Raw genomic sequence first — 24636 nt, 5'->3', positions numbered from 1 at the left:
CACAGAATTTCTCTTAATGTTCCCTGTTGGCAGAGACACGTAATCGACCCTCATATTTCTCTTATTGTTGACTTTTCATACTTGTCTTTTTTTGTTCTTTGTTGTCCTTTTTTTTTGAAGCAACCGGAGGGGTTACCCCTACTGAAAAATTTTATTAAATTTGTGATCCCTTTGGTCACCCCAAATATAAATGTTTGTTTCTATGACACACTAGGAGGCGTGTCCCCTAATGATAAATTTTATTAGAATGAAAAGGTACAAAGATTACAATTACAAAAAGCCTTACTCCAAATATGTACATCTTTTTTGACCCAAAAAGAGTGTTGTTCTGTCTATGAATCTGGACAAATATTTATCCGAATCAACAGCTAGAACGATATTCTTTTTGGGGGCAGAGGGATATGTGAGTTACATTAACTAGTATAATGCCCGTGCTAACGCTACGGATTTTTCTTGAAAATGTCTCTTAAAACAATAAAATTATTTTTGCATAGTCTAATGTAAAAACAATTGTACTTGAGTCTATGTATAATTTTCTAATATTATGACCATCTAAGTTACATTTTGCCTAACTCCTTAATCATCTCTTGAAGATATTCAGGGATGTTGTCAGAACATTCGTTTGCACGACTCACCAAAACGTCTGCCAAGAATTCCATCCTCAGTGAAGTTGAGAGCTGTGCATGGTATATAGATTAACAATAAGTTATTGTTTTTCTATGTAGTGTACAATATATAGCTAGAGACTATATATGCTTACATTGTTGATCGGTGACGATCTTTCGTCGTCCCAGAACTTCATAAAATTGTATACAAGAAAGCCTCCTAGTTTCCTGGACAAGATCAGTTGTTTATTTGATGTAAATAAATGAAATAATTTTTTTTGTGATATAACAGGTGAAATATATTACAACTGGTTACCAATATTTATTATGTGTAACCTTTGTTACACATGTAGGGTATTCTTTCTTCCAGTCATAAATATTGCCGTTCCACTTAGAATTTGATAGCCCCATGGCGAGACTGAACATTCTAGCCATTGTGTGGAACGTAGGTATATAAGCCATTGTTTGATCATAACCCTTGAAACATGGACCATCTTGAAGGGGGTCCATAATGTGCACGGTTTTGTTTTCCATGTCCATTATGAATAAAATGTACAGTCCGCTTTGATAATATGGTAGTAGAATCTAAAAACAAACATAGAGAATATAAGTGCTAAACAAAATAAATTAATTTTGTACAGTAGTACACATAACATAACTTACGTTGTTACAATCTTTAATTTTGTAATCCATGTCCGGCCAACACTCAAGTACTTTCTCAATTTCCCGCAATATTCGTTGTCAATTCTGCCACAACATCGTGGATCTCGTCCAAACCCAGTTATTTCCTGAGGATTGTGCAAAAATATATTTTAATTAATTATGCAATTATTGTAAGTCTTTGATAAACAATAAATTTATATATCAAGTGGAATTTTTGTTTCTTACCAACCATATGTTGGCATCTCTAGATCCTCATCGAAAATATTTTTAATCTTGACAAGATTCAAAGAAATTAGGTACGGTCGTGTACTTCGTACCCACTCTTTGCTATAAAACAAGGTTAATCCACAAATTACTTTTTGTATGAATTCTAGAACGGATAACTGAAATATCTAAATTAGAACAAAACAGTTTACTATAGAATGACTTACTGAAGTAAAGTTTAGTCGCTGGCGATGAATTGGATGTTTGTGCATATTGCGGCCAATATTTGTTCCATACTTTTCCACTTTATTGCACGTGTCAACTTAATTTCACCCAACATTATTATATCCAGCTCATCGAGCTCTGTGACATCACCATCTAGCTCATTGTGGGTCTCTAACTGTTGCCCATGATCCGGTAACCCTCTTGCTTCATTTAACGGGGAGTTATACAAGATCGCAGGTAGTTTGAACCTGAAGTTACTTATATCTTCCTGAAAATTTGAGCAAGTTCTGATATATATTAACCAATCCAAAAGAAATGATTATGTTTAGAAATAAACTCTTATAGAATTACCTGGGTGACATGGTCAGATAAAGCAGTTCCAGTCCAATATTCCATATAATTAATCAGCCATAATCCACAACTACAACTGAGCATATATTCCAAAAAATGAATGAAATATGAGTTTTAGAGGTACTGTTGTTGGTTGTGCAATTGTATATACACGAAATGGAAAGATAGTTTACCCATCTTTTTGCATTTGTTCGGTAATCTTATGTTTAATCTCCCAAGATGACACTTCGATACCGTGTAGCCATTTAGTTTGGTTTAGTAGTTTAGATTTCAGTGCATGCTTTATTAGTCTTTCCATTCCTATTAATTGGAATGACCAAAACACCAAGGTTAACAAAGAAAGAGATAATGAAGAATTTTAAAGAAGTTTGTATATCAATTGTTAAGCCATACCGTATATTTGAGATCTTTCCAATCTGTCATTTTTTGTCCGAAGGAATCCAAAACATGTATTTCACCTTCATTTGCATTCACAACCGCCAGGTACCAGTGAAAATTTGTAATGTTGATAGGAAGGAAGACCTGCAGTAATAGACATTTATCTAAACTATTTCCTTACATTTGAAAGGGTATAAAATTAGCATATGTGAAATCTTACCATATCAGCATTTAAACAATTTTGTACCCTTGTTTCAACTATGTCCTCTTTTATCCAGCTCTTTTTCATCTCATCTTCCTCTCCCTCTTGTTGTAGTAATTGAGAGAACCACGTATTCTCCAAGTAAACATCTCCACCTTCTCTATGTAGCAGGTGTTCTTCGAGCCGCATCAATTAGATATAAAGACTCATGACCTACAAGTTTTTATTTTGTCATTTCAAGATTGGCAGATATTTCCCATGGACATTAGTTAATGCTGAAGCAAGTGTTAAACATGCTTACCGCGCCATTGACTTGCTCATTCCCAAGAAAAAGACAATCCATGTCATCTCTTGCTCCCCAACAATCATCGATTTTGACAAGCAGATGCTTTTTACTTTTTCCTTTCATATATTCAATTACCTCAACATCTTGTTGCATACACGCATAATCTAGAGAGGTATTATTTTTTATTAATAATTAATTAATTCCCAAATTTAAAGACATATAGGTTTAAATTGATGGTGGATCACCTTGAGGCATGACTTGTACATTGTTTGCTTTCTTTGGCTTATTATACTGAGGCAACACAATCACCTCACTAAGAACATGTATTGGATTTTTATTGGCTTCTAGCCATGGCATTTGTACATCATTATCTTTGTACTGTACTTCATTTCCATCCTTTATAATGATCTGCATATGCAATATATAATATCAGTTTTATACGTCATTCTTTTACATTTAGTATGCAATGGGCCATACGGGCAGAAAATATGAGAGGATATTTGAGTTGCTTGAGAGATTGTTACGTACGTCATCCTCGTGTGCACGCTTCCGCTTCTTGAATCCATCTTTGGTTTGGACATCTTCATCAGTATAGCCCCGCTTGTGTACTTCTGCAAATATTTTTAAAATAAGCACAGTAACATAGCTATAAATAAATGCCTTATATATATTTTATTAAAAAATTACATGAGATTGTTGTGCTAATCTTACTCACCGGAAGTAGGCAATGGATCAATGTGGATCGTACATGGCCCTCTACTTCCTGGAACATAATTATCATTTCTGTGTAGCCAATCCGTGGGCTCTATGGACTCATCAGTGTCCACTATGGTTTTAGTCTCCAAAACATCATCTTCACAATTACGAGCGAGAGTAATTATATTAGCATCGTCTTTGTTTTGCATTTGTTGGGTAGAGGCCTCGATTCTTGCATCACTCTCTATGAACTTTTTAATGTCTTCTGTATCCAGATGAGCAAAGAATAATTAAACAATGATTATTGTAACTGTGGATAACTGTGGTCTAAAGAGCGTTGAAATAGTCTGTATCCATCTATTTCACCTGGTGTATCCATTGCTGCATATTCCTTTGCTCCCTCCTCCGCGATTCCTCATCTAAAAATATGAAAACGTCCTTCCAGTAAATAGTGAAAAATATGAAAAGGTTTGCATACGAAAATATTTTAAGCATACCTATGACATTGGTGATATCACCTAGTGGTTGGCGTGTATATGTTGGCGTAATCATTTGGCTGACGTTGGTGATATCACTTAGTGGTTCGCGTGTATATGTCGGCGTAATCATTTGGCTTTGCGCTCCGCGCGTATCTCTCGGTGTAGACATTTTGCTCTGACCGTCGCGTGGATCTCCCGGCGTAGACATCGCCTCTTCCCTATGTACACAATTATTATTATCTCCACTTAAATTAACATTAACATGGACACAGAATTACCTTGAACTCATGCATGGTAGCTACGATGGTGTACCCGGGCGTGTAGTACAGGTGATATCCAGGTCATTTTAGCAGCGAAACCAATCACCACCGAGCATCCAGAACCTGGAGACAAGCAGGATTAGGTACAACCTCTGGCGACAAGCAGGATTAGGTGTTGTCAACCAGAAGCTACAATGTTAAGGATAAAATGTCACATATAGGTATAGCAATCATTCGATGTTATGATTCATTAGATTTGGGAGGCTCAGTCACACCAAACAAACACAATAGTCATGAGATGATATGATAGTGCAGATAAACATATTGGAGCTATAGCTTTAGCTTCCCAGTGTACACCCATGAAACAGAATCATGTTTTCACAATGGCTTGGCTTCACAGGTGCATCAAGTTTTAAGCTTTGAAACTATGTAGTGCCAAAGTTTACGCAAAGCATTAATCAATTCATTGTCACTGGCTCTAGATTTGAAGAAAGGCAAGGCAAACCTAAGCCCAGGCATGCAGGCATTCAAATAAACCCTAGCCTTCACGGAAATAAAAAAAGGAAGGCAAGGCAAACCTTCAAGTGCGTGAGGTCTCAGGCTTTGTCCGTGGAGGTGGGGGCACTGGCCACGCGCATGATCTCCATGGAGCTTTCGGAGTCGACGTCGCGGACGGCACTCAGTGTAGATCACGATGGAGGGACGTGTCGCCGCCGCTGATCGTACGTCGCGGAATCGCCGTTGCTGGTTGCCGTGATCAGGATCCCGGTCGTCCTCCGTCGTGGACGGAAATAAAAAAAGGAAGGCAAGGCAAACCTTCAAGTGCGTGAGGTCTCAGGCTTTGTCCGTGGAGGTGGGGGCACTGGCCACGCGCATGATCTCCGTGGAGCTTTCGGAGTCGACGTCGAGGACGGCACTCGATGTAGATGACGATGGAGGGACATGTCGCCGCCGCTGATCGTACGTCGCGGAATCGCCGTTGCTGGTTGCCGTGATCAGGATCCCGGTCGTCCTCCGTCGTGGACGGAAATAAAAAAAGGAAGGCAAGGCAAACCTTCAAGTGCGTGAGGTCTCAGGCTTTGTCCGTGGAGGTGGGGGCACTGGCCACGCGCATGATCTCCATGGAGCTTTCGGAGTCGACGTCGCGGACGGCACTCGATGTAGATCACGATGGAGGGATGTGTCGCCGCCGCTGATCGTACGTCGCGGAATCACCGTTGCTGGTTGCCGTGATCAGGATCCCGGTCGTCCTCCGTCGTGGACTGCTAGCACGGGCACGTCGCGGAATCGCCGTTGCTGGTTGCCGTGACGGACGGGCGGGCGTCGGGCTTCCTTTTTTTCGTCGATGACGGACGGGCGGGCGTCGGGCGTGCTCGCGCGGAAGGGAAATTTTGTTTTCTTTTTTTCGTCGATACGGACGGCGTTTGTTTCCTTTTATACGGACGGGAGCGTTGAAGCCTCCGTGATGAGTCTCAAGTTTTCAATTATAGTAGAGATAAAGCAAATGTGATCTTTCCAAAATTTTGAGTTCAAAACCACCAACTTTGTTTTAGAAATTTCAGGCGTTGTAGATATTACTCATAGTTACTGCCGGCAACAAATCAATACTACCAAAATAATTTTTGTAGACGTCCATTTTTCTATAGATGTCTTGATAAAAAAAACATCTCTACAAATGGTTTCCAAGATGACCGACCACTAAAAATCCATTTTAAGAGTGCTATACCAACAGCCTCTAAAAACTTATTTTTAGTTACATTTGGCAATGTGGTTTGCCTCTAAAAGTTAAGTACAACACAAAAATAATTATAACTTTCCCAAATTAAGTCGAACAAAGACTTTTATATAAAAATTTGTAGAGCCCAAACAGTTCTACAACTTCATAGTTGAGAATCTTTTACGTTTGAAATCATTTAGGACCTCCGAAATATATTTTACATTTTTAGATTTTGAAATTTAAAAAGATCAAATGATCTCGGATGAATACACGCTCCAAATCAAAATTGTATTTCATGATTAGATCTAAATATCCTTAGTTCAAACTTTTAAATTTAAAATTATTTAGGAGTTCAAATATTTGTTATAAGATTTGTGAAAGTGGACACAAAAGAATAGCATCATTCAATTAGTCACTAGTGATTTTGGGGTGAAGAAGTAGGGGGAAGGGGTAGGGAAAATTCGTGCGAGGCCTGAGGTTTTGAGTTCAATCGCCTGTCATTGTATCTGCGTGAAGATCATGTGACTTTCTGCACTAGTTCAACTGCATACACAAAGTTCTCAATTATCGAGTGTCCTCGTATGAATCCGGTTTGGTCTAGGTCGATGAGCTTAGAGATTTCAGCTTGGAGCCTCGTTGTCAGCAACTTTGCAAGTATCTTGATATTGCAGTTTTGTAGGCAAATTAGCTTGAAAGCATCCACTTGGGTCGTCCTGGTTTCTTTGGCAGTAGCACCACATACGATCGGTTGATATGTGCTAGGTCGACGGGACCTCGATATGGAAGGTGTGAATGAACTCCATCACTTCCCACTTGATTGTTCCCCATGCCACTGTGTACCTAGGGCCACCCCGTCCGACCTTGGGGTGCTAGAACAATTTATTGAGTGACTGCAACCAATACCTCAAGTTCAGTGAAGGACTCGGTCTTGTAGATATCGCTGCAACTAAAGTGCCAGGTAGAGGCACCTGACATCCTGAGAAATGATTGCTAGTGGTTAGTTAGGGTTTCGATCTTGCCATTTTGGTTTGTGATCTGAGGCTCATTGACTTCAGCACAACAAATTTGGTTCTTCCATGCGCCCTGTTACATGCGTGTGGAAGAAGGTAGTGCTGTTATCTCCTTCCCTAATTGCTCTGATTTTCCCTCACTGTTTCCAGTAGGTAGCCCGACCCTTGAGCTCATGAGCCGCTCGGACCTGTAGTTCTGCACTTGAGAGACTCCGTCCCTCCTCAAGATAGTTAAATAAAAGTAGGATGAATCTGTAATTCTAGATGAGTGCAGGCCATGTCCTGTTACATCATGCCGAAACCTTAGTCGTAGCTCTCGCAAATTTGAGACATCCCATGAGCAGACCAGTAGCGCCGTTAGAGTGGAGAGCTTCGAGCTAGGCTGAGTGCCACGCAGGAAGTAAGAGTGGATTAATAAGCCATGAGTTCTCAAAGTAGAAGATGGTCAGCATATATAGGATATCTTTGGAAACAGGCACCATTATAGGAGTATGATCCGAGGTTGGGCATGGAAGGGATAGGAGGGAGTTAGGAGATGAGGTCCAAATTGATGAACATTCAGTTGAGGCGAGCAAGAGTGGGTGGCATTAGCGGAGCCAAGATGAGCACCTCGAGGGGGCTAATCAATAGAGATTTAGAACAAATGTCGAAGATTAATGGTGAAATCACGTTTTTTCTATAGTAAATACAAAGCAAAATCACTCTCATGGGGGAGGGGGGCTGCAGCCCCCCTAGCCCCCCGTGGATCCGCCACTGGTGGGTGGGTTTCTTTTATTGGACTAGGTATAGTGACGATCGAGAAGAGGTAGCTCATCAAACCAAAGCTGATTGATTGTATCATTGAAGTCAGAACAAAGGTTTGGATGGGATATGGGAGGGGGTGTTTTTATCCTCAGGAGTTCGAACGAGGTTGAAATACCAAGCAGAAGCTAGGGGCTAGAGATACGACTCATACGAGGGGCAAGCTCCTCAAGACCCTCAAGGAAGATGATAGAGTCCCTATGTTCGAGGGGGCATAGATGTTTGTGATGGTGATATGGTGGCTAGGTGTCATAGAGGTGAGCACAATGGAGAGGGAGTGTCTTTCTGAGATAAAGGACTCAAGAGAGAACATGCAGGGGTCTTAGGCGGTGAGTATGCCACCATGCTCCAATGGCGCTAATGAAGTTGAAAGAAGAAGCAAGGTTTGGTGGGAGGATGGAAGAAGATTTGAAGCATGATATATCCTAAAGTTGTGTTACCTAGAGGCAAAAAAGCAGAGGGAGTTGCTACATGCAGAGCATCGCACACAACTGTGCACTTATTCGGTTCATCCAATTTCAGGTCAGCATAGATAACAAACCAGAAATATTGCTCATTAACATGGAGAGACACCATACACGCTTGCACATGTGCAGTAATGCATTGGAGCAAATACACCGACGCACTATGACAACTAAGGAACCTAACATAAGCTACCTGGCATAAAACACAAGCAGAACAACATCAGACATGCAGGTGGACACATGGCAGCTTTGTCAGCTATAGTGCAACCACGCAAGACAAGGTCGGGGTTGAAAGGCAAGGCCCTGCTTATGGCCAAGACACACACACAAAGGCAACACCACTAAAATACTCCCAAAGCTACAAAAAAAAATAGAACATGGCAAAATGCGTCCAGAGCTCAGGGCATCCCTGTGATGGTTCCTCATTTTGGGGTGTTGTTCATCACCCCCACGGTGTTCGCTCCTGCACAGCCGAGTCCATCCGCGGACATGAGTTTTGATGTATGTGTCACGTATCGATATTACGGATACCAAAGTAAGAAAGTTAGTATTCACATTGACTTTTCTGGATGGCTCGAGATGTATTAAAAGGTCTCGCCCGGCCCCAAGGCCGCGGGCTCCATCTCGCCCGACCTCGAGGCCGTGGGCTCTGTCTCGCCCGACCCTTTGGGTGCGAGCTCCGTCTCGCCTGACCCTAAGGACGCGGGTTCTGTCTCGCCCAAGGCCGTGGGGTCCGTCTTGCCCGACCTCGAGACCGCGGGCTTTGTCTCGCCCGACCCCTTGGGTGTGGGCTCCGTCTCGCCCGACCCCAAGGACGTGGTTTCCGTCTCACCCAAGGTCGCGGGCTCCGTCTCGCCCGACCTTGAGGACGCGGGTTCCGTCTCGTCCGACGGGGAGCCATACCGCCACCAACCACTCCAGATTCAAGTGTATGGGCCTGAGTCAAAACTCTGACGCCAGAGAAGAGGCTGGCACGCCGCGATGTAACCCATGGCCATGACGGGTCATACCTGGGGATTCACATCAAGAACAGTGTCGGGCGTGCTGGTGTTGTTATGACTAATCCTCGTACGGATGCTGACAGGCACGTCAGTTGACCACGACGTCCGCCGGAATGGAGTGGAACGCCATGATCGGCAAATGACGCCTATGCATGGCGCCAGTGAAGAACAGGGCCGCGACATGAAGCCATCCCTGTTGACATCTACAGGATCGGCGAGACCCGCATAAAGAAGAAGAAGGACCCAGCAACCCTGCAAGCCTTCTTCTCTCTCGTTCTTCTCCTTTTCCTCCTTTGTAACCCGCACTTTCCCTTCGCTTATAAAAGAAGAAGTAGGGCGCCTTATGAAATGTGGATCGAGACAAGGGGGACGGGGGATCTTGACACAAGAGCATGACATAAGCACACGGCTGAGCGGCAAGCGAGCTCTTAGCACCCGTTCACTCCTTCCACCAGAGACTTGGGATCCTCCCCCTCTCTCGCCTGTTTGTAACCCCTACTGCAAACCAAATGCCGGTAACACGAGCAGTAACGAACTAGACATAGGGATGTTCTGCCCGAACCAGTATAAACCCTTGTGTCCTCCGAGCACACCATTAGACCCAGACGCACAAATAAAAATTTACTCGTCGGTGGTCCGAAAACACCGACAGTTGGCGCGCCAAGTAGGGGCTTTTTGCGCGTCTCGATGTCCACATCAGGCCTCAGATGGCTAGTCACGGCGTCAGCTGGATCCTGGGCGCGCACGTGTGCTTTGGGAATGTGGACTTCATCGTTACGATGGAGGGAGAGTTGGCGCAGGTTCCCGCCGCCGTCCAGCCTCTCCACTCCTCTGGCCTCGACACGATCGCCGAGGCGCTAGAGGAGCTGCAGCTGCACGCACCAGAGGCCCACGCCCCTGGGAGCAACCAGCTCCTTGGCTTCGATTATCGGAGGCTAGAGCACCAGCTTGGCGCCTTCCTAGGACCCCGACCGTCCCAGGAGGACCTACGTCGCCTCACCTTCTCGTTCGCCAACATCATGACGCAGCTTGCCAGAGGAGAGCCGCTCTCCCTGGAATACCTCATCCGGAGCGTCCCGACAACGCTCCCGTTCGGTCTGCGCAATGCCGTAGAGACCATTGGCCACCTTATTATGGCGTAGCGCATGACCCCATCCCCTATGAACGACGAGTTCATGGGGATGACCGAACACATCGTGGAATCTTTTCATGACCTTCTCGTAGGAGAATTAGAGTCGCCCTCCGACTCTGACTCCAGCAGGGGCAGCCATCACCCCTCACGAGAATGTTTCATGGCAGGTACCCTCGAGGGATACATTGAAAGCATCCATGAGAGAGGGGCTACCCTATCAGATGACGTCGAGGGGGATGCAGGGGGCCCACCTTGCCTGTGGGTAGAGTAGCTAAGGGCACGGCACCAAGAGCTCGAAGAAGCATGACTCCAGCTTGAGCAGGAACGCACGAAGCTCGAGCGAGAGATCGAGCACCACGGAGACGGTGGCCATGCATGCATCGTGGCCCGCGATGTGAACTGGAGGATCATCAAGGACAACAAAGCCCTCCCACACTTCACCCCGGCAAGCCAGAACATCGTTGCCATGGTGGTCTTACTCCGGGGGCTTTCGGAGCCCACGACACCTGAGGATCATCGGGCCTATCGCGAGATTCGCATGCTACTTGAGCGTGCGGCGGCGCAGCAGGTCGAGAACTCGCTATCCCGATAATGCGAGCTCGACGCCAGCCAGCGCGTGCCCTCAGAGCAACCCGACAGGGACATGTCAGTCCACCAGGCGTAGTGAGGCAGCAGGCCGCGCACCGTGGCCCCAGTGCATGAGCGTCTCGGCCTCCACCGTGATGTGCACAACACCCCGGATGCCCGTAGGCATGCCTACGGCGATGAGAAGGAGGAGGTTAGCCACAGCTACTACCCTCATCGTGGTGGACGCTATGACAGCGGCAAGGACCGAAGCACGAGCCCTGACTTGTTGGGACCTCAGGCCTTTGGTTGACACATCTTCAAAGCCATCTTCCCACCATGGTACCGACCGTCGACCAACATCCCGAAATACTCCGAGGAAACAAACCCTGGACTGTAGCTTAAGGATTATCGGCTTACTTGCCAAGCCAGTGGAGCGGATAGTGACAAGTTCATTATCCCCAACCTTCCATTGTTCCTGGCCGATTCAGGGCGAACATGGTTGGAACACCTTTCGCCTAACCAAATCCAAAGTTGGGCGGACCTAAAAGAGATATTTGTGGGAAACTTTCAGGGCACATACACGCATCTTGGGAACCTATCGGATCTCAAAAACTACCGATAGAAGTCCAGGGACACTCTTCGTGGGTACATTTGGCGCTTCTCCCGGCAGTGCAACGAGCTGCTCAACGTCGCCGACGCCGACGTCATAGGAGCTTTTCGGTCTGGGACCACCTATGAGTCCCTAGTTCACAAGCTAGGATGTAAGGGCCCTCGAACCACCAAGGAGCTCCTTGATATCATCACCAGCCATGCCTCGGGCGAGGAGGCGGTCGGGGCAATTTTCGATCGCCCTAAGGGCAAGGCAAAGCGGGACGAGGACATCGGCGAAGGCACCTCCAATCGATCCCCATCATGTGGCTGTTCGTGGTATGGGGGCTCGATCTAGTCGGACCTTTCAAGAGGGTGCTCGGGGGTTGATAAGAGATTATCTATTTGGTAGACATTCTCTATACCTGACCCTTTCTCACATTAAGATCTTGAAGCAAGGGTTGCGAAAACAAACGCTGAGTAAAACTGGTCGGACCGCAAGAAACCTACGCCCAGCGGCTATGGTGTTTTTTCTCACCAGCATGATCAGAGTTTTTTGCACGCACCCCAAGCTTTTTAGCCTTAACTATGAAAAGAGCCAGAACACATTAAAGAGTATATCTGTTAGTGTTTTGGACCGGGGGGTCCTCAACCAACCAGTGAATTTGTTCTACGTGTTCCCAATCCCGGATGGTGATGCAAAGAGACACAAGGTTTATACTGGTTCAGGCAATCGATGCCCTACGTCCAGTCTGAGAGATCGATCTTGTATTCCTTACACCGAAGTACTCGTAGTAGGGGGTTACAAGCTAGGTGAGAGAGGGAGCTAGTCCCAGGTCTCGACAAGGTGTCGTGTGGGCTGCTTGAGACGTTGCTCTCAGGCGGCTGGGATGTGTGTGTGTTACCCTCTGTTACCGAGCATCCTCCTCCTCCTTTTATAGCCTAAAGGGAGGACAAGGAAGGTACATGAGCTAACTATACGGTGTCGTGTGAACAGAGGCGGCGTGTCCAGGCCCTGTAGCCTGTTCCTGTGGTGGCGTGGTCGTCGGAGTGGTCCGTCCTTGGAGCACTGGGGCGGCGTGGTCGTCCCATCTGATCCTGTGCGTCGTGGGAGCCCCAGGACAGTCTCGGAGTGGGTGCGGCGGTGAACGTGCAAGCCACTATGGACGGACTGTGCGCGAGGCCAAGACTTGGTCGGTGCCGAGGCTGTGCCGTAGTGGAGGGGTCTCGGTAGGCACAAACCTCAAGATAGCCGAGACCTTGGTGTACAGTGCCGAGGCCTCGAGTGGGTGGCTGATCGTGGGCACAGCGTTAGGACAGTGGTTGGTAATCCCCGCCGTACCCTGTCCCAGTCGGTATGGCACTAATCGTGGACACAGCGTTAGGACATAGTGGCCGGTAATGCCCGCCGTGCCCTGTCCCGGCCGGTATGGCGCTGATGCGACCTCGGGTCCCGTCGGCCATTCTGTGGCATTGAGCCATCGTCCGGCTGAGATTGCAGGAGTGGTTGAAGCATTAATGAGACATGACGCGCTGTCTGGAGGGTCGGTCAAGGCGGGGGGCGACGGGCTACGGACGAGCCGGGCTCGAGCGACACGGAGAATGAGGCCTCGCGCGAGACGGAGATCGGATTCCTTGCCGAGGCATGCCGCGAGAGGCCTCGCGCGATACAGAGAATGCCCCCCCTACCGAGACCTTCCATGGCGGGCCTCGTGCGAGGCGGAATTCACGTCAGGGTGCCAAGACCTCCTGCACGAGGCTCGAGGTGAGGCGAGGGGCCTGGTGGGCTCGGTCGTCGCGGGTGAGGGGCCCGCGGCTTACCTTCTAGCTTTATTTTTTGATGGGACTTTAGCGACCCTTTTGATTGTTCGCTCGGGGTACCCCGTTCTAAGGTACCCGACAGTAGCCCCCGAGCCTCCGGGGGAGTGCGTGCACTCTCCCTGAGGGTTTGCCTAGGCTTGGTTCGTACCCGCTCCCATAGGAATTGGGTTTTGTATCTTGGGGTTCCGGTGGGTGTAGCCCCCGAGGCCCTGGAGGAGTGGAGTTACTTCTCCAGGGGCTTTTTTATTTTTGTGTTTGAACGAGTAGTTCTTATTGCATTTGCCGAGCCCCTAAGCGCAAGTTCGGGTTGCGGGGGTCTCGGCAAGGCTGTAGGAAAAAGCCCTCTAGCCTCCGCACGGAGCGAGAGGTTCGTTAGGGCCCCCTTGACTTTGGGTATGACCCTCACGCTTCCTTTCGCTCAGAAGGAGGGGTGGAATGTGCTAGGCTACCCTCGATGGGCACGAGCGTGGACACTTCCGATGAGCTGTTATCGGGTAGTCCGAGTGGAGGCCCGAGCCCTGTTCGCTAGAGGATGGCTAGCGGTCTAGAGACGCACTCCAAAAGTACCAGAGGGTTTCTCTAGTGGGTGCCGAGGCCGTTCGCTGGGCCTCGGTGGCTCGGTGCCTCCCTACGGTGGGATCCCATCCGGATACTTCCCTACCGGTCTCGGACACGACTTAGGACGCCCCGAACGACTGTTCGCTTGGGCCTAGGCCATTCATAGGCTCGCCCTGAAGTCGTCCCTGACTCTGTTGCCCTGGGGCGGCTGTCGAAACCCCTTGGAGGCCTAGCCTTTGAACCCCTGGACCGTAATGGGCTCGGTGCCCTTTATTGTGTTTTGTAATGAAACCTCTAGTGTGGGCTTGGACCGTTTGTCTTGGTCTTCAAGTGCAAGAGGAACCCCTGAGCCTCCGCCTAGAGCAAGAGGACGGTCGGGGGTCCCTTGACTTTTTCATCCGACCCTCACATAACCTTTTCGTTCGGACAGAGGGTTTGTTTGCCGAGCCTATTCTGGTCTCGGCAAGGTTGCAGGAAGAGCCCCTAGCCTCTGCGTGGAGCGAGAGGGCCGTCGGGAGTTCCCCTGACTTTTTATACACCCCTCGCGCGTGAGGGTTTGTTTGCCGAGGCCCCTTTTGGGCGTGAGCCCGAGAGTTGGGGTCTCGGCGTATTTGCAGGAAGAGCCCCCTAGCCTCTGCATAGGGTGAGAGGGCCGTTAGGAGCTCCCCTATCTTTTTGTATGACCCTCACGCTTCCTTTTCGCTCGGAAGGAGGGTTTGTTTTGCCGAGCCCCTTTGAGTGCAAGCTGGGGTCGCTGGGTCTCGACAAGGTTGTAGGAAGAGCCCCCCTAGCCTCTGCATAAAATGAGAAGGCCATCAGGGGTTCCCCTGACTTTTTGTGCGACCCTCACGCTTCCTTTTCGCTCAGAAGGAGGGGTGGAATGTGCCTCGCTACCCTCGGTGGGCACGAGCGGTGGCACTTCCGGTGAGCTGTTATCGGGTAGTCTGAGTGGAGGCCCGAACCTTGTTCGCTAGGGGATGGCTAGCAGTCCAGAGACACACTCCAAGAGTACCAGAGGATGTCTCTAGTGGGTGCCGAGGCCGTTCGCTGGGCCTCGGTGGCTCGGTGCCTCCCTACGGTGGGATCCCATTCGGAGACTTTCCTCTAGTCTCGGACACAACTTTGGGTGTCCCAAGCGTTTCGCTTGCTTGGGCCTCAGCCCCATATGGGATCGCTCGCGGTCATCCCTGACTCTGTTATCCTAGGGTAGCTGTCAAAACCCTTTAGGGCCCAGCCTTCGAACCCCTGGATCGTAATAGGTTCAGAGCCTGGTTCCTTCATACGAAAGGAATAGGCCGCAGGGAATATCTTCCCTATTGGCTTCGCACGGGCGACGCGCCTTTTGAGGTGGTTTCATGGGGAGTCGAAATGATGCCTGCTGCCGTAGTGGCCGAGCGTGGCGAGGTGGATGGGACGTAACTGTCCTCGCATTTAATGCGGGAGACGTGGGCACGTGGGTCGGCGAAATCAGCTCGTGGTTAACCGCGCCGGATTGGGGGAAAACCTCCCCGATTTCATCACCCGTTCGTTTCACCTCCTCCCTACATAAATACCCGAAGAGTCTCGCCCCTCCTCGTCTTACCTTGCCTGCATTAGCACTGCCTCCGTTGAGCCGTCGCTAGAGCAGCGGGTGCCGGGAAGAAGAGGAGAGAAGAGCGAACCTAGGGAGAAAGCGAGAAAAAAGCAAGAGCATGGGAGAGAGAGAGAAAAAACTCACCACCGCACCAGATTCCTCCATCGCACCCATGGCCGGCGACATCGTCGTTGTCGAGGCGGACCCCTGGGACCCGTCGGACGTCACCGAGGAGACGCTTCAGTCGCTTGTCGATGGTGGACTCCTTCACCCGGTGATAGACCCCGCCAGGCCAAAGTGGATTGCTCCATACGGTGAGCCGAAGCCGAGGCCTCGCGACGGCTACGTCGTGAGCTTTGTCTCCTTCCACGAGCGCGGCCTCAGCGTCCCGGTGGACCGGTTCATGCGGGCGCTCCCGTACTACTACGGCGTGGAGCTCCACAACTTCAATCCCAACTCCATCGCTTAGGCGGCTATCTTTGTTGCTGTCTGCGAGGGGTATTTGGGGATTGCTCCCCATTGGGAGTTGTGGCTCCACCTATTCCGGGCGGGGCACACTACCAAGCTGACGGGTACGTCGGGTAAGAAGAAGGCGATGAGGGCCAGCAGCTGCACTCTCTAGGTGCGCCAGGACTGCCAGCACCTCTACATCCCGGCCCAGCTCGCGTCCTCCAACCGACGGTGGTACACGAGCTAGTTCTACCTTCATAACGATGACGGAGGACTTCCCCCTTACACTGGGCAGATTGTGGGGAGCTGCCCGGAGAGATGGAAGTGGGGTGTCCCGAAGGACGACCAGCCCAAGCTAGAGCCGCTCCTGGAGGGGCTAGCGAGGCTATGGGGCCATGGCCTCACCGTGGCTGTGGTCGTGGCCGCCTTCCACCACCGGAGGGTGCTGCCACTGATGGCTCGGCGGCGGCGGCTGTTTGAGATGAGGCCGGGTGAACCCATGGAGGGCATCCGGATGTCCTCCTCTGCCCTCTCCGACGAGGAAATTCTTCGTCGAGTGGGGGAGACGGTAGAGGCAAAGTTGAAGGGCGGCAACTTGACCCCCTTTGTGATGCGACCGTCGTGGGGGTTCCTTTCACTGGTAAGTTGTGTGCCGCTGTAGCCTGTGAGCCTCCTCAGTCTCCCCTTACCCCTTGTTCCCTTATGCGCGTTTGTTGTTCCTTCAGGGGATGAGGGACGTGCGCTCCTCTCCACCGCCCGTTCCCGAGGACGTGGGGCGGTGGGTGATCAACTGTGCTCACGCCGATGCTCAGAAGAGGTGAAAGGACGCCAAGGTGGCAAAGCGCACGAAGCACATCCTCACGCGCGAGGAGCTGGATAAGCACCGCCGTCAACAATGAAAGGATGGTCTACCGTTGGAGGAATCCCCGTCGACGTCGTTGTCGACGGAGGCCTTGGACGGGAATGACGAGGGCGAGGGAGGGCGAGGTCCCCTAGACCACCTTCCTGACATCATGGAGGTGGCGCCCGGGGTGTCGGCAAGCAGCCCGGCACCCCCGTGAGGGGGAGGAGAAGCAGACCCGGGGCCAGCGGTTGCCCGCTCCGGGGCCGAGGCCGACACACCCGAGGCGCGGGCGTTAGGCAAACGCGTCGTCAGCCCGGTAGGCTCAGCGGCTATGGTGGAGCAGGTGGTGGTGGAGGCGACGCCATCGCCCCTGTAGAGGACCGAAGGGGCGCCGGGGTCCGCTGAAGACCAATCGGCGCCGATGGATACGGAGGCGACGCCTCTGCCGCCGCCTCCGCCGTTGCGGACGAGGTTTGCTGTGGAGAAGCGGTTGCCGCCCCGTTCAAGGCAAGTGTATTTTTGGCAGGGTCATAGTGCCTTCCATTCACTTTTTTGGTCTCGCGCTGACCCTGTAGGTTAATTTTCCTTGGTCGGAAGTGGCCTGCGGACGAGCTCCCATTGGCGCCCCTTAAGGCGCATAAGGCGAGCCCCGGCTCCTCCGCCCACTGGGTGGCAGAGGCACAAGCCGCTATCCAACGCGGCGCGGCGTTGGCAAGGGTCGACCCAAAGGGGCCGGCCGCCTAGGGAGGGGTTGCCGAGGCGGCCCCTACACAGACAAGGGAGGGAGCGCTTCCGCCTCGTGGGGGCGAGGCTCACGAGTCGGATGGGGCCGGCATGCCCTTGGTTGCCGGGGCCGCCGGGGTCTCCGAGGCTGAGGCGATGGAGGCCACGGTGCCCTCGACCGCTGAGACCGCAGTGGCCGCGGTCGGTGTCTCTATGTCTGCCAAGGCCACGATGGCGGAGGCCGAAGCCCCCGAGACCGTTGAGGCCATAATTGCAGAGGCCAGAGCCCCTGAGATTACCAAGGCCGTCGTGATGGCGGTGAGGCCGTCTGTCCAGGAGGCGGAGATGCGGGTGGCGGAGGCCTCGGTGGCGCCCTTGATTCAGGGCCCACCGTTGTTGCGGGAGAGCGCCCGGGAGGTGGAGGTCTATCTGATCTCCTCCGATGATACTTCCCGGGCACAGGAGGTGGTCGACGCCGAGGATGCTGGTGCCATGGAACAGCCGGCGCCGTTCTTGGATGGGGGAAGCTTGGCCCTCGTGCGGGCACGACCCGAGCCTCGCGGGTGGGATCACCCACGAGTACTGTGGCAGAGCCGAGATGACCCTGAGGGGGAGCCTCTGTTCGCCCTTGAGGACGCAGCCGAAGGCGGGCACTGGGGCACCTTCGAGCAATACCGCCAGCTGGCGGAGCAGTCGCTACAGACGGCCCTGTCCGTGGTGGCCGACGAACTGCTCGGAGTTGCCCAGGTTCGTGTTTTCCTTTCTCGCGCGATGTTGTCCTTTTCTGGTTTCATTGCAACCAATGACCCTCGTTCTGCTTCCCCAGGAGCTCGAGACCCGGTCACTTGGGAAGTCGGTCTTTCTCCGGTGGGAGAGGGGCGTCTGGGACCAGCTTCAGCGGCAGAAGGACCTTCTTGCCAGCGCCAACAAGCTCCTGTCGACACGGAGCATGGAGGTAGAGGACCTCCGCCTTTGTTGTGTCGACACGAAGGTTGAGGCAACCACGGCCCAGACGCAACTCGCCCCTCTAGCGGCATGGGTTAAGGAGTTGGAGGAGGAGCTCACCCACGCGGTCAGCGACCGGGATGCCTTTAGGGGCTAAGCCATTGAAGCTATGGCCTCGGCCGCGGCTCACGCGGGGCAGCTGGGGGCAGAACAGAGGGCGCACCAGCTGATGAAAGGTGCCTTGGACGAGGCCCTTGCTGCAGCTGAGGCCTCGTGGACCGAGGCTGTAGTTTGGAGGAGGACGGTCGAGGGTGAGTTTTAGTCCCCTCATTTTGTTTTCTTTTTCTTATGTTCACTCCCTAACTCCTTTGCGTGACGCAGAGCTAGGGAGTGAGGCTTCTAGGGCGGCCGAGGCTTCTCGGGTTGAGGCCCAGCGCTTGAAGGAGGAGGCCGAGGCTTCCTGAGCCGAGGCCCTATGCTGGAAGGAGAAGACCGAGGCTTGTCAGGTCGAGACCTAATGCTGGGAGCAGAAGGCCAAGGGTGAGTTCCATGGGCTTCTGTCCCTAACTTAGGTTGTTTTTTCCCTCGCTCGGCCTCATTCCATTTTCCTCGGTGCAGAGTCAGAGGCGGAGATCACTCGGGCCATCGAGGCTTCCAGTGCGGTGCAGACGGTGCTCGAGGCCGAGATCAGGGAGCACGAGGCGCTGAAACGTGCTGCCCTTTCCGCCTGCGAGGCCTTAGAGGTCGAGGGGGTTCAGTCAGGCAGCTCCCTGGGGAGCCGTTTGACCGCGCTGAGCAACCAGGTGCGCGAGCGGCTCCGAGGAGCGCTGCATACTGGTGTCAAGCGCGCGCTGGCCGTCATCTCTTCTCACTACATCGGCGTCGACCTCCCGGCCATCAGCGATGGGTATGTCCTGCCTGATGATGACGAGGAGGCGGACGCGGTGGTCACGAAGCTGATGGAGGCGGCGGAAGGCCCTGGCACGGTGTTGGCGACACTCTTCGAAGAGGAGGTGGTTCCTCCCTTACCATCTGTCGATGCTGAAGACCCTAAGCCTTGATCTGTGCCCCGAAGGCTATGTAAAAGTAAAGTAGGGGTTATTTTTTGCATCGTAACGCTTGTGGCCGTCGAGGCCTTTATTTCTGAAGTATTTGTGTTTCTTAGTTGTTTTTCTTATGTTTCCGAGCCTCTGCCCTCTGTTGCCCCTGATCGGATTTCATTTGCAAAGCACCCCGTTGGGGCCTAAGCCGTCCCTCGAGCGAGAGGTAGTGAGGGAGTGCCGTAGCCCGGAGGCGTAGGCCATCTCGCGACTCTACCGACCTCTTGCTTAGGAAACAGACGTTGGTCCGAGGAGTCTTTATAACTGATTCGTTAGAGCCTGCTAGAGTCTTGGTGTAGGAATTTTTGTGAAAAAACAACTAAAGAACGGTGCATGGGACCTAGGGGGGAGTCCCCCATCTAGCCCCCGAGGGAGGCTTGGTTCTGCCAAGGCAGAGCCGAGTCTCCCTTGTCGTGTTATTATACTGCCGAGACCTACGATGGGCTCAGGGGGTTCCTTGAAAAATTAGACCAACTAAAGAACGCTTTTTAATTGTATTTCGAGAAACGATATATACAATGCTTGGACATTTAGGGATAAAAGCGACATAGCTGTTCTATGTTCCAAGCATTGGTGAAGACTTCGCCCTTCTCGTTGGCCAGCTTGTAGGTCCCGGGCTTCAGTACTTGGGCGATGATGTACGGTCCTTCCCATGGTGGGGTCAGCTTGTGGTGACCCTTGTTGCTCTGTGCTAGCCTCAACACTAGGTCGCCTACCTTCAAGTCTCAGCCTCGGATGCGTTGGGCCTGATAGCGCCGTAGGTTCTGCTAGTATTTGGCCGAGTGTAGTAGCGCGACGTCTCGGGCTTCCTCCAGTTGATCAAGGGCGTCCTCTTGGGTGGTGCGGTTACTTTGTTCGTTGTAGGCTTGTAGCCTCGGGGAACCATATTCCAAGTCGGTGGGGAGGATGGCCTCAGCCCCATAGACCAGGAAGAAAGGCGTGAACGCCGTGGCTTGGCTTGGAGTGTTCCTTAGGCTCTAGATGACCGACGGGAGTTCGGCGAGCCATTTCTTGCCAAACTTTTTCAACCGGTTGTGAATCCTTGGCTTGAGGCCTTATAGGATCATGCCGTTGGCACGCTCTACTTGGCTGTTGGTCCTTGGGTGTCCTACGGCTAACCAGGCCACACGAATGTGGTGGTCGTCGCAAAACGTCAGGAACTTTTTACCGGTGAACTGCGTCCCGTTGTCGGTGATGATGGTGTTGGGGACCCCAAACCTGTGGATAATGTCAGTGAAGAACAGCACCGCCTGCTCGGACTTGATTCGGTTGATTGGACGAGCCTCAATCCATTTGGAGAACTTGTCGATTGATACCAGTAGGTGGGTGTAGCCCCCGGGGGCCTTTTGCAGAGGCCCGACCATGTTGAGCCCCCACACAGCGAACAGCCATGTGATGGGAATGGTTTGTAGGGCCAGGGCCGGGAGATGTGTCTGCCGAGCATAGTACTGGCATCCTTCGTAGGAGCGTACTAGCTTGGTAGCATTGGTGACCGCTGTCGGCCAGTAGAACCCTTGGCAGAAAGCGTTCCCTACGAGCATCCAAGGCGCCGCATGGTGCCTACAGGTGCCTGCGTGTAAGTCCTAAAGCAGGGCTTGGCCCGCCTCGGAACTGATACATCGTTGGAGGACACCTGAGGGACTTCGCCTATACAATTCGTCATTGTAGAGGACGTAAGCCTTAGCTCGGCGCGCGAGCCGTCGGGCTTCGGTCCTGTTGCTAGGAAGTTCCCCCCGATCGAACTAATCGAGGAATGGAATTCACCAATCCGCGTCCTGGTCGGTCTACGGAGGCTCGGTGCTGACTTCCATGACTTTAGGCTCGGTCGAGGGGGTCTCGGTAGTAGAGGGGGCGTCGAGCCTGGCCGTGGTTTCCATAGACGGGCCCTCCTCTGCTACTAGGGTGTAGTTAATGGAAGGCTTGTGGAGGTCTCTGGCAAAGACGTTCGGGGGGATCGGGGCCCATGCCGAGGCCATCTTCGCTAGCTCATCGGCGGCCTCGTTGTATTTCTACGTGACGTGGTTTAGTTCGAGGCCATCGAACTTGTCTTCTAGGCGACGTACCAATTTGTAGTAAGCCTCCATTTTGGGGTCGAGGCAATTTGACTCCTTCATCACTTGATCAATGACGAGCCGCGAGTCGCCTCAGATGTTGAGGCGCCATGCCCCAAGTTCGATGGCGATTTGTAAACCGTTGATGAGGGCCTCGTACTCTGCCGCGTTGTTGGAGGCAGCGAAATGGAGCCACACCATGTAGCGCATGTGTACTCCGAGGGGTGAGATGAAGAGCAGACCCGTGCTTGCCCCGGTCTTCATCAAGGATCCATCGAAGTACATGGTCCAACACTCCATCTGAATTTGAGCAGGTGGCAGTTGGGTGTCTGTCCATTCAACCATGAAATCGGCCAAGACTTGAGACTTGATCGCTTTTCGAGGCACAAAAGTCAAGGTTTCCCCCATAAGCTCGACGGCCCACTTGGCTATCCTGCCCGAGGCCTCTCGGTTATGAACTATCTCCCCCAGGGGAAAAGAGGATATCACAGTCACTGGGTGAGACTCAAAGTAGTGATGCAGTTTGCGTCGGGCCAGGACCATGGTGTAGACTAGCTTCTGGATGTGGGGGTAGCGTGCTTTGGTCTCGGAGAGCACCTCGCTGATGAAATAAATAGGTCGTTGGGTGGGCAGAGTATGCCCCTCTTCCTGCCGCTCTACCACTACGGCAGCGCTGACCACTTGGGTCGTCGCAGCGACGTAGAGTAAGAGGGCCTCGTCCCTGGTCGGGGGTACCAGGACAGGAGGATTTGTGAGCAGCCTCTTGAGTCTGCTGAGGGCTTCTTCGGCCTCAGGGGTCCAAGAAAAATGCTCGGATTTTCTCAAGAGCCGGTACAGAGGCAAACCTTTTTCGCCGAGGCGCGAGATGAATCGGCTCAGGGCCACAAGGCATCCCATGACCCTATGTACTCCCTTGAGGTCTCTGATTGGTCCCATGCTGGTTATGGCCGAGACCTTCTCTGGGTTGGCTTCAATGCCGCGTTCCGAGACTATGAATCCCAAGAGCATGCCTCAGGGGACCCCAAACACACACTTCTTGGGATTGAGCTTGATGCCCTTCTCTCGAAGGCATTTGAAGGTTATCCTCAAGTCGTTGACAAGATCCTTGGCCTTTCTAGTTTTGACCACGATGTCGTCTACATAGGCCTCGACGGTGTGCCCGATGTTGTCGCCAAAGACCTGGGTCATGCACTGCTGGTATGTGGCACCCGCGTTTCTAAGGCTGAAAGGCATAGTCACGTAGCAGTACATGCCGAATGGTGTGATGAAAGAAGTCGTGAGCTGGTCGGACTCTTTCATCTTAATTTGATGGTAACTAGAATACGCATCAAGGAAAGATAGGGTCTCGCACCCTGCAGTGGAATCAACGATTTGATCGATTCAGGGTAATGGAAAGGGGACTTTCGGATAGGCTTTGTTCAAACCGGTGTAGTCTACACACATCCTCCATTTCCTATTTTTCTTCTTGACTAACACGGGGTTAGCCAACCACTCTAGGTGGGACACTTCCCTGATGAACCCGGCCGCCAAGAGTTTCTGTATCTCCTCACCGATGGCCCTACGCTTTTCCTCGTCGAAGCGGCGTAGGCATTGCCTCGCCGGTCTAGACCCGGCTCGGATGTCTAGGGCATGCTCGGCGACCTCCCTCGGTATGCTCGGCATGTCCGAGGGACACCATGCGAATATGTCGGCATTCGCATGGAGAAAGTCGACGAGCACGGTTTCCTATTTGATATCAAGGGTGGCGCTGATCCTCAGCGCCCGGTCGTCGGGGCAGGGGGGGTCGACCGGGATGAGTTTGATGGTTTCCACGGGCTCGAATGCCCCCGCATGACGCTTGGAGTCAGGCACCTCGCCACTGAGTTGGTCAAGGTGGGCAATGAGGGTCTCGGCCTCCGCAAGAGCCTCAGCGTACTCGATGCATTCAATGTCGTAGTCGTATGCATGTTCGTACGTGGACTCAATCGTGATAACACCGCTAGCGCCTGGCATCTTGAGCTTGAGGTAGGTATAGTTGGGCACTGCCATGAACTTGGCGTAGCACGGCCGCCCCAGGATGGCATGGTAGGCTCCCTCGAACCCGACTACCTCGAAGGTGAGGACTTCCTTGCGGTAGTTGGAGGGGGTGCCGAAGCAGACAGGAAGGTCAATGCGCCTGATGGGTCGTGTGCGCTTCCCTAGTACGATGCTGTGGAAGGGGGCAATGCCGCCTTGGAGCCTCGACCGGTCGATCTCCAAGAGCTCCAGGGTATTGACGTAGAGGATGTTGAGGCCGCTGCCTCCATCCATCAACACCTTGGAGAGTCGAGTATTGCCGATGATCAAGTCAACGACCAGTGGGTACTGCCCGGGATTCGGAACATGGTCAGGGTGGTCATCTTGATCGAAGGTGATCACCTCCTAAGACCAGTCAAGGTACTGGGGGGTGGCCACCTTGATCAAGAAGACTTCTCGACGTTCTCTCTTGCGCTACCGCGCTGTAAGGCATGCCGAGGGTCCACCGAAGATCATGAAGGCGTTGCGTACCTCGAGGAACCCATCGTCCTTGTCTTCATCGCGGTCACCAGCGCCCTTCTGCTTGGCGTCGTCATCGGAGAGCCCGAGCCTAGCGTAGTAATGCCGCAGCATGGTGCAATCCTCGAGAGCGTGCTTGACCGGGCCCTGGTGGTAAGGGCAAGGTTTCTTGAGCATGTCATCGAAGGGCCTAGGGCCTTTGAAGCCTCGGGGGTTCTTGTGTTCTACGGCCGTGACCAGATCAGCCTCTAGGACCTCTTACTTCCCTAGGCGCCCCTTTTTCTTTCTCTTGGGGAGGTGGGAGGCTGAGGCCTCGGGGGCCTCGTCCCTCCGCTTCCCCTTGGTGTCGCTGTTGGAGAAGATGGCTCCAACAGCCTCCTCACCCGAGGCGAAGCTGGTGGCAATGTCGAGGAGTGCAGCAGCCGAGC

At 52.0% G+C, this 24636-nt stretch overlaps 1 protein-coding gene and 1 pseudogene across 1 annotated transcript; both read right to left on the bottom strand.

Annotated features, from left to right (window-relative positions):
- Positions 1–426: 426 nt before the first annotated feature.
- Positions 427–3989, bottom strand: LOC136465534 (uncharacterized; annotated as a pseudogene).
- Positions 3990–23419: 19430 nt separating this feature from the next.
- Positions 23420–24322, bottom strand: LOC136465532 (uncharacterized). The gene is made up of 3 exons (XM_066464223.1): positions 24221–24322; positions 23783–24037; positions 23420–23692 (listed from the first exon to the last, which is right to left on the bottom strand). Exons 1-3 carry the CDS (start codon positions 24320–24322, stop codon positions 23420–23422), a joined length of 630 nt encoding a protein of 209 aa, XP_066320320.1.
- Positions 24323–24636: the final 314 nt, after the last annotated feature.

This window comes from Miscanthus floridulus, chromosome 7, assembly GCF_019320115.1.
Source record: "Miscanthus floridulus cultivar M001 chromosome 7, ASM1932011v1, whole genome shotgun sequence".
Lineage (NCBI taxonomy): Eukaryota > Viridiplantae > Streptophyta > Magnoliopsida > Poales > Poaceae > Miscanthus > Miscanthus floridulus.
Note: the sequence above shows the minus strand (reverse complement) of the source record. Positions and strands in the feature narration are given on the sequence as shown.

Excerpts from the sequence above, each read along its gene's own strand:
- LOC136465532 (XM_066464223.1), bottom strand. The coding sequence starts at position 24,322 with ATGCTGCGGCATTACTACGCTAGGCTCGGGCTCTCCGATGACGACGCC. Across the intron at positions 24,038-24,220 it reads AGGACGATGGGTTCCTCGAG|TACCCACTGGTCGTTGACTT; the intron begins GTACGCAACGCC and ends AATCCCGGGCAG. Across the intron at positions 23,693-23,782 it reads AGGAAGTCCTCACCTTCGAG|CTCAAGATGCCAGGCGCTAG; the intron begins GTAGTCGGGTTC and ends ACCTACCTCAAG.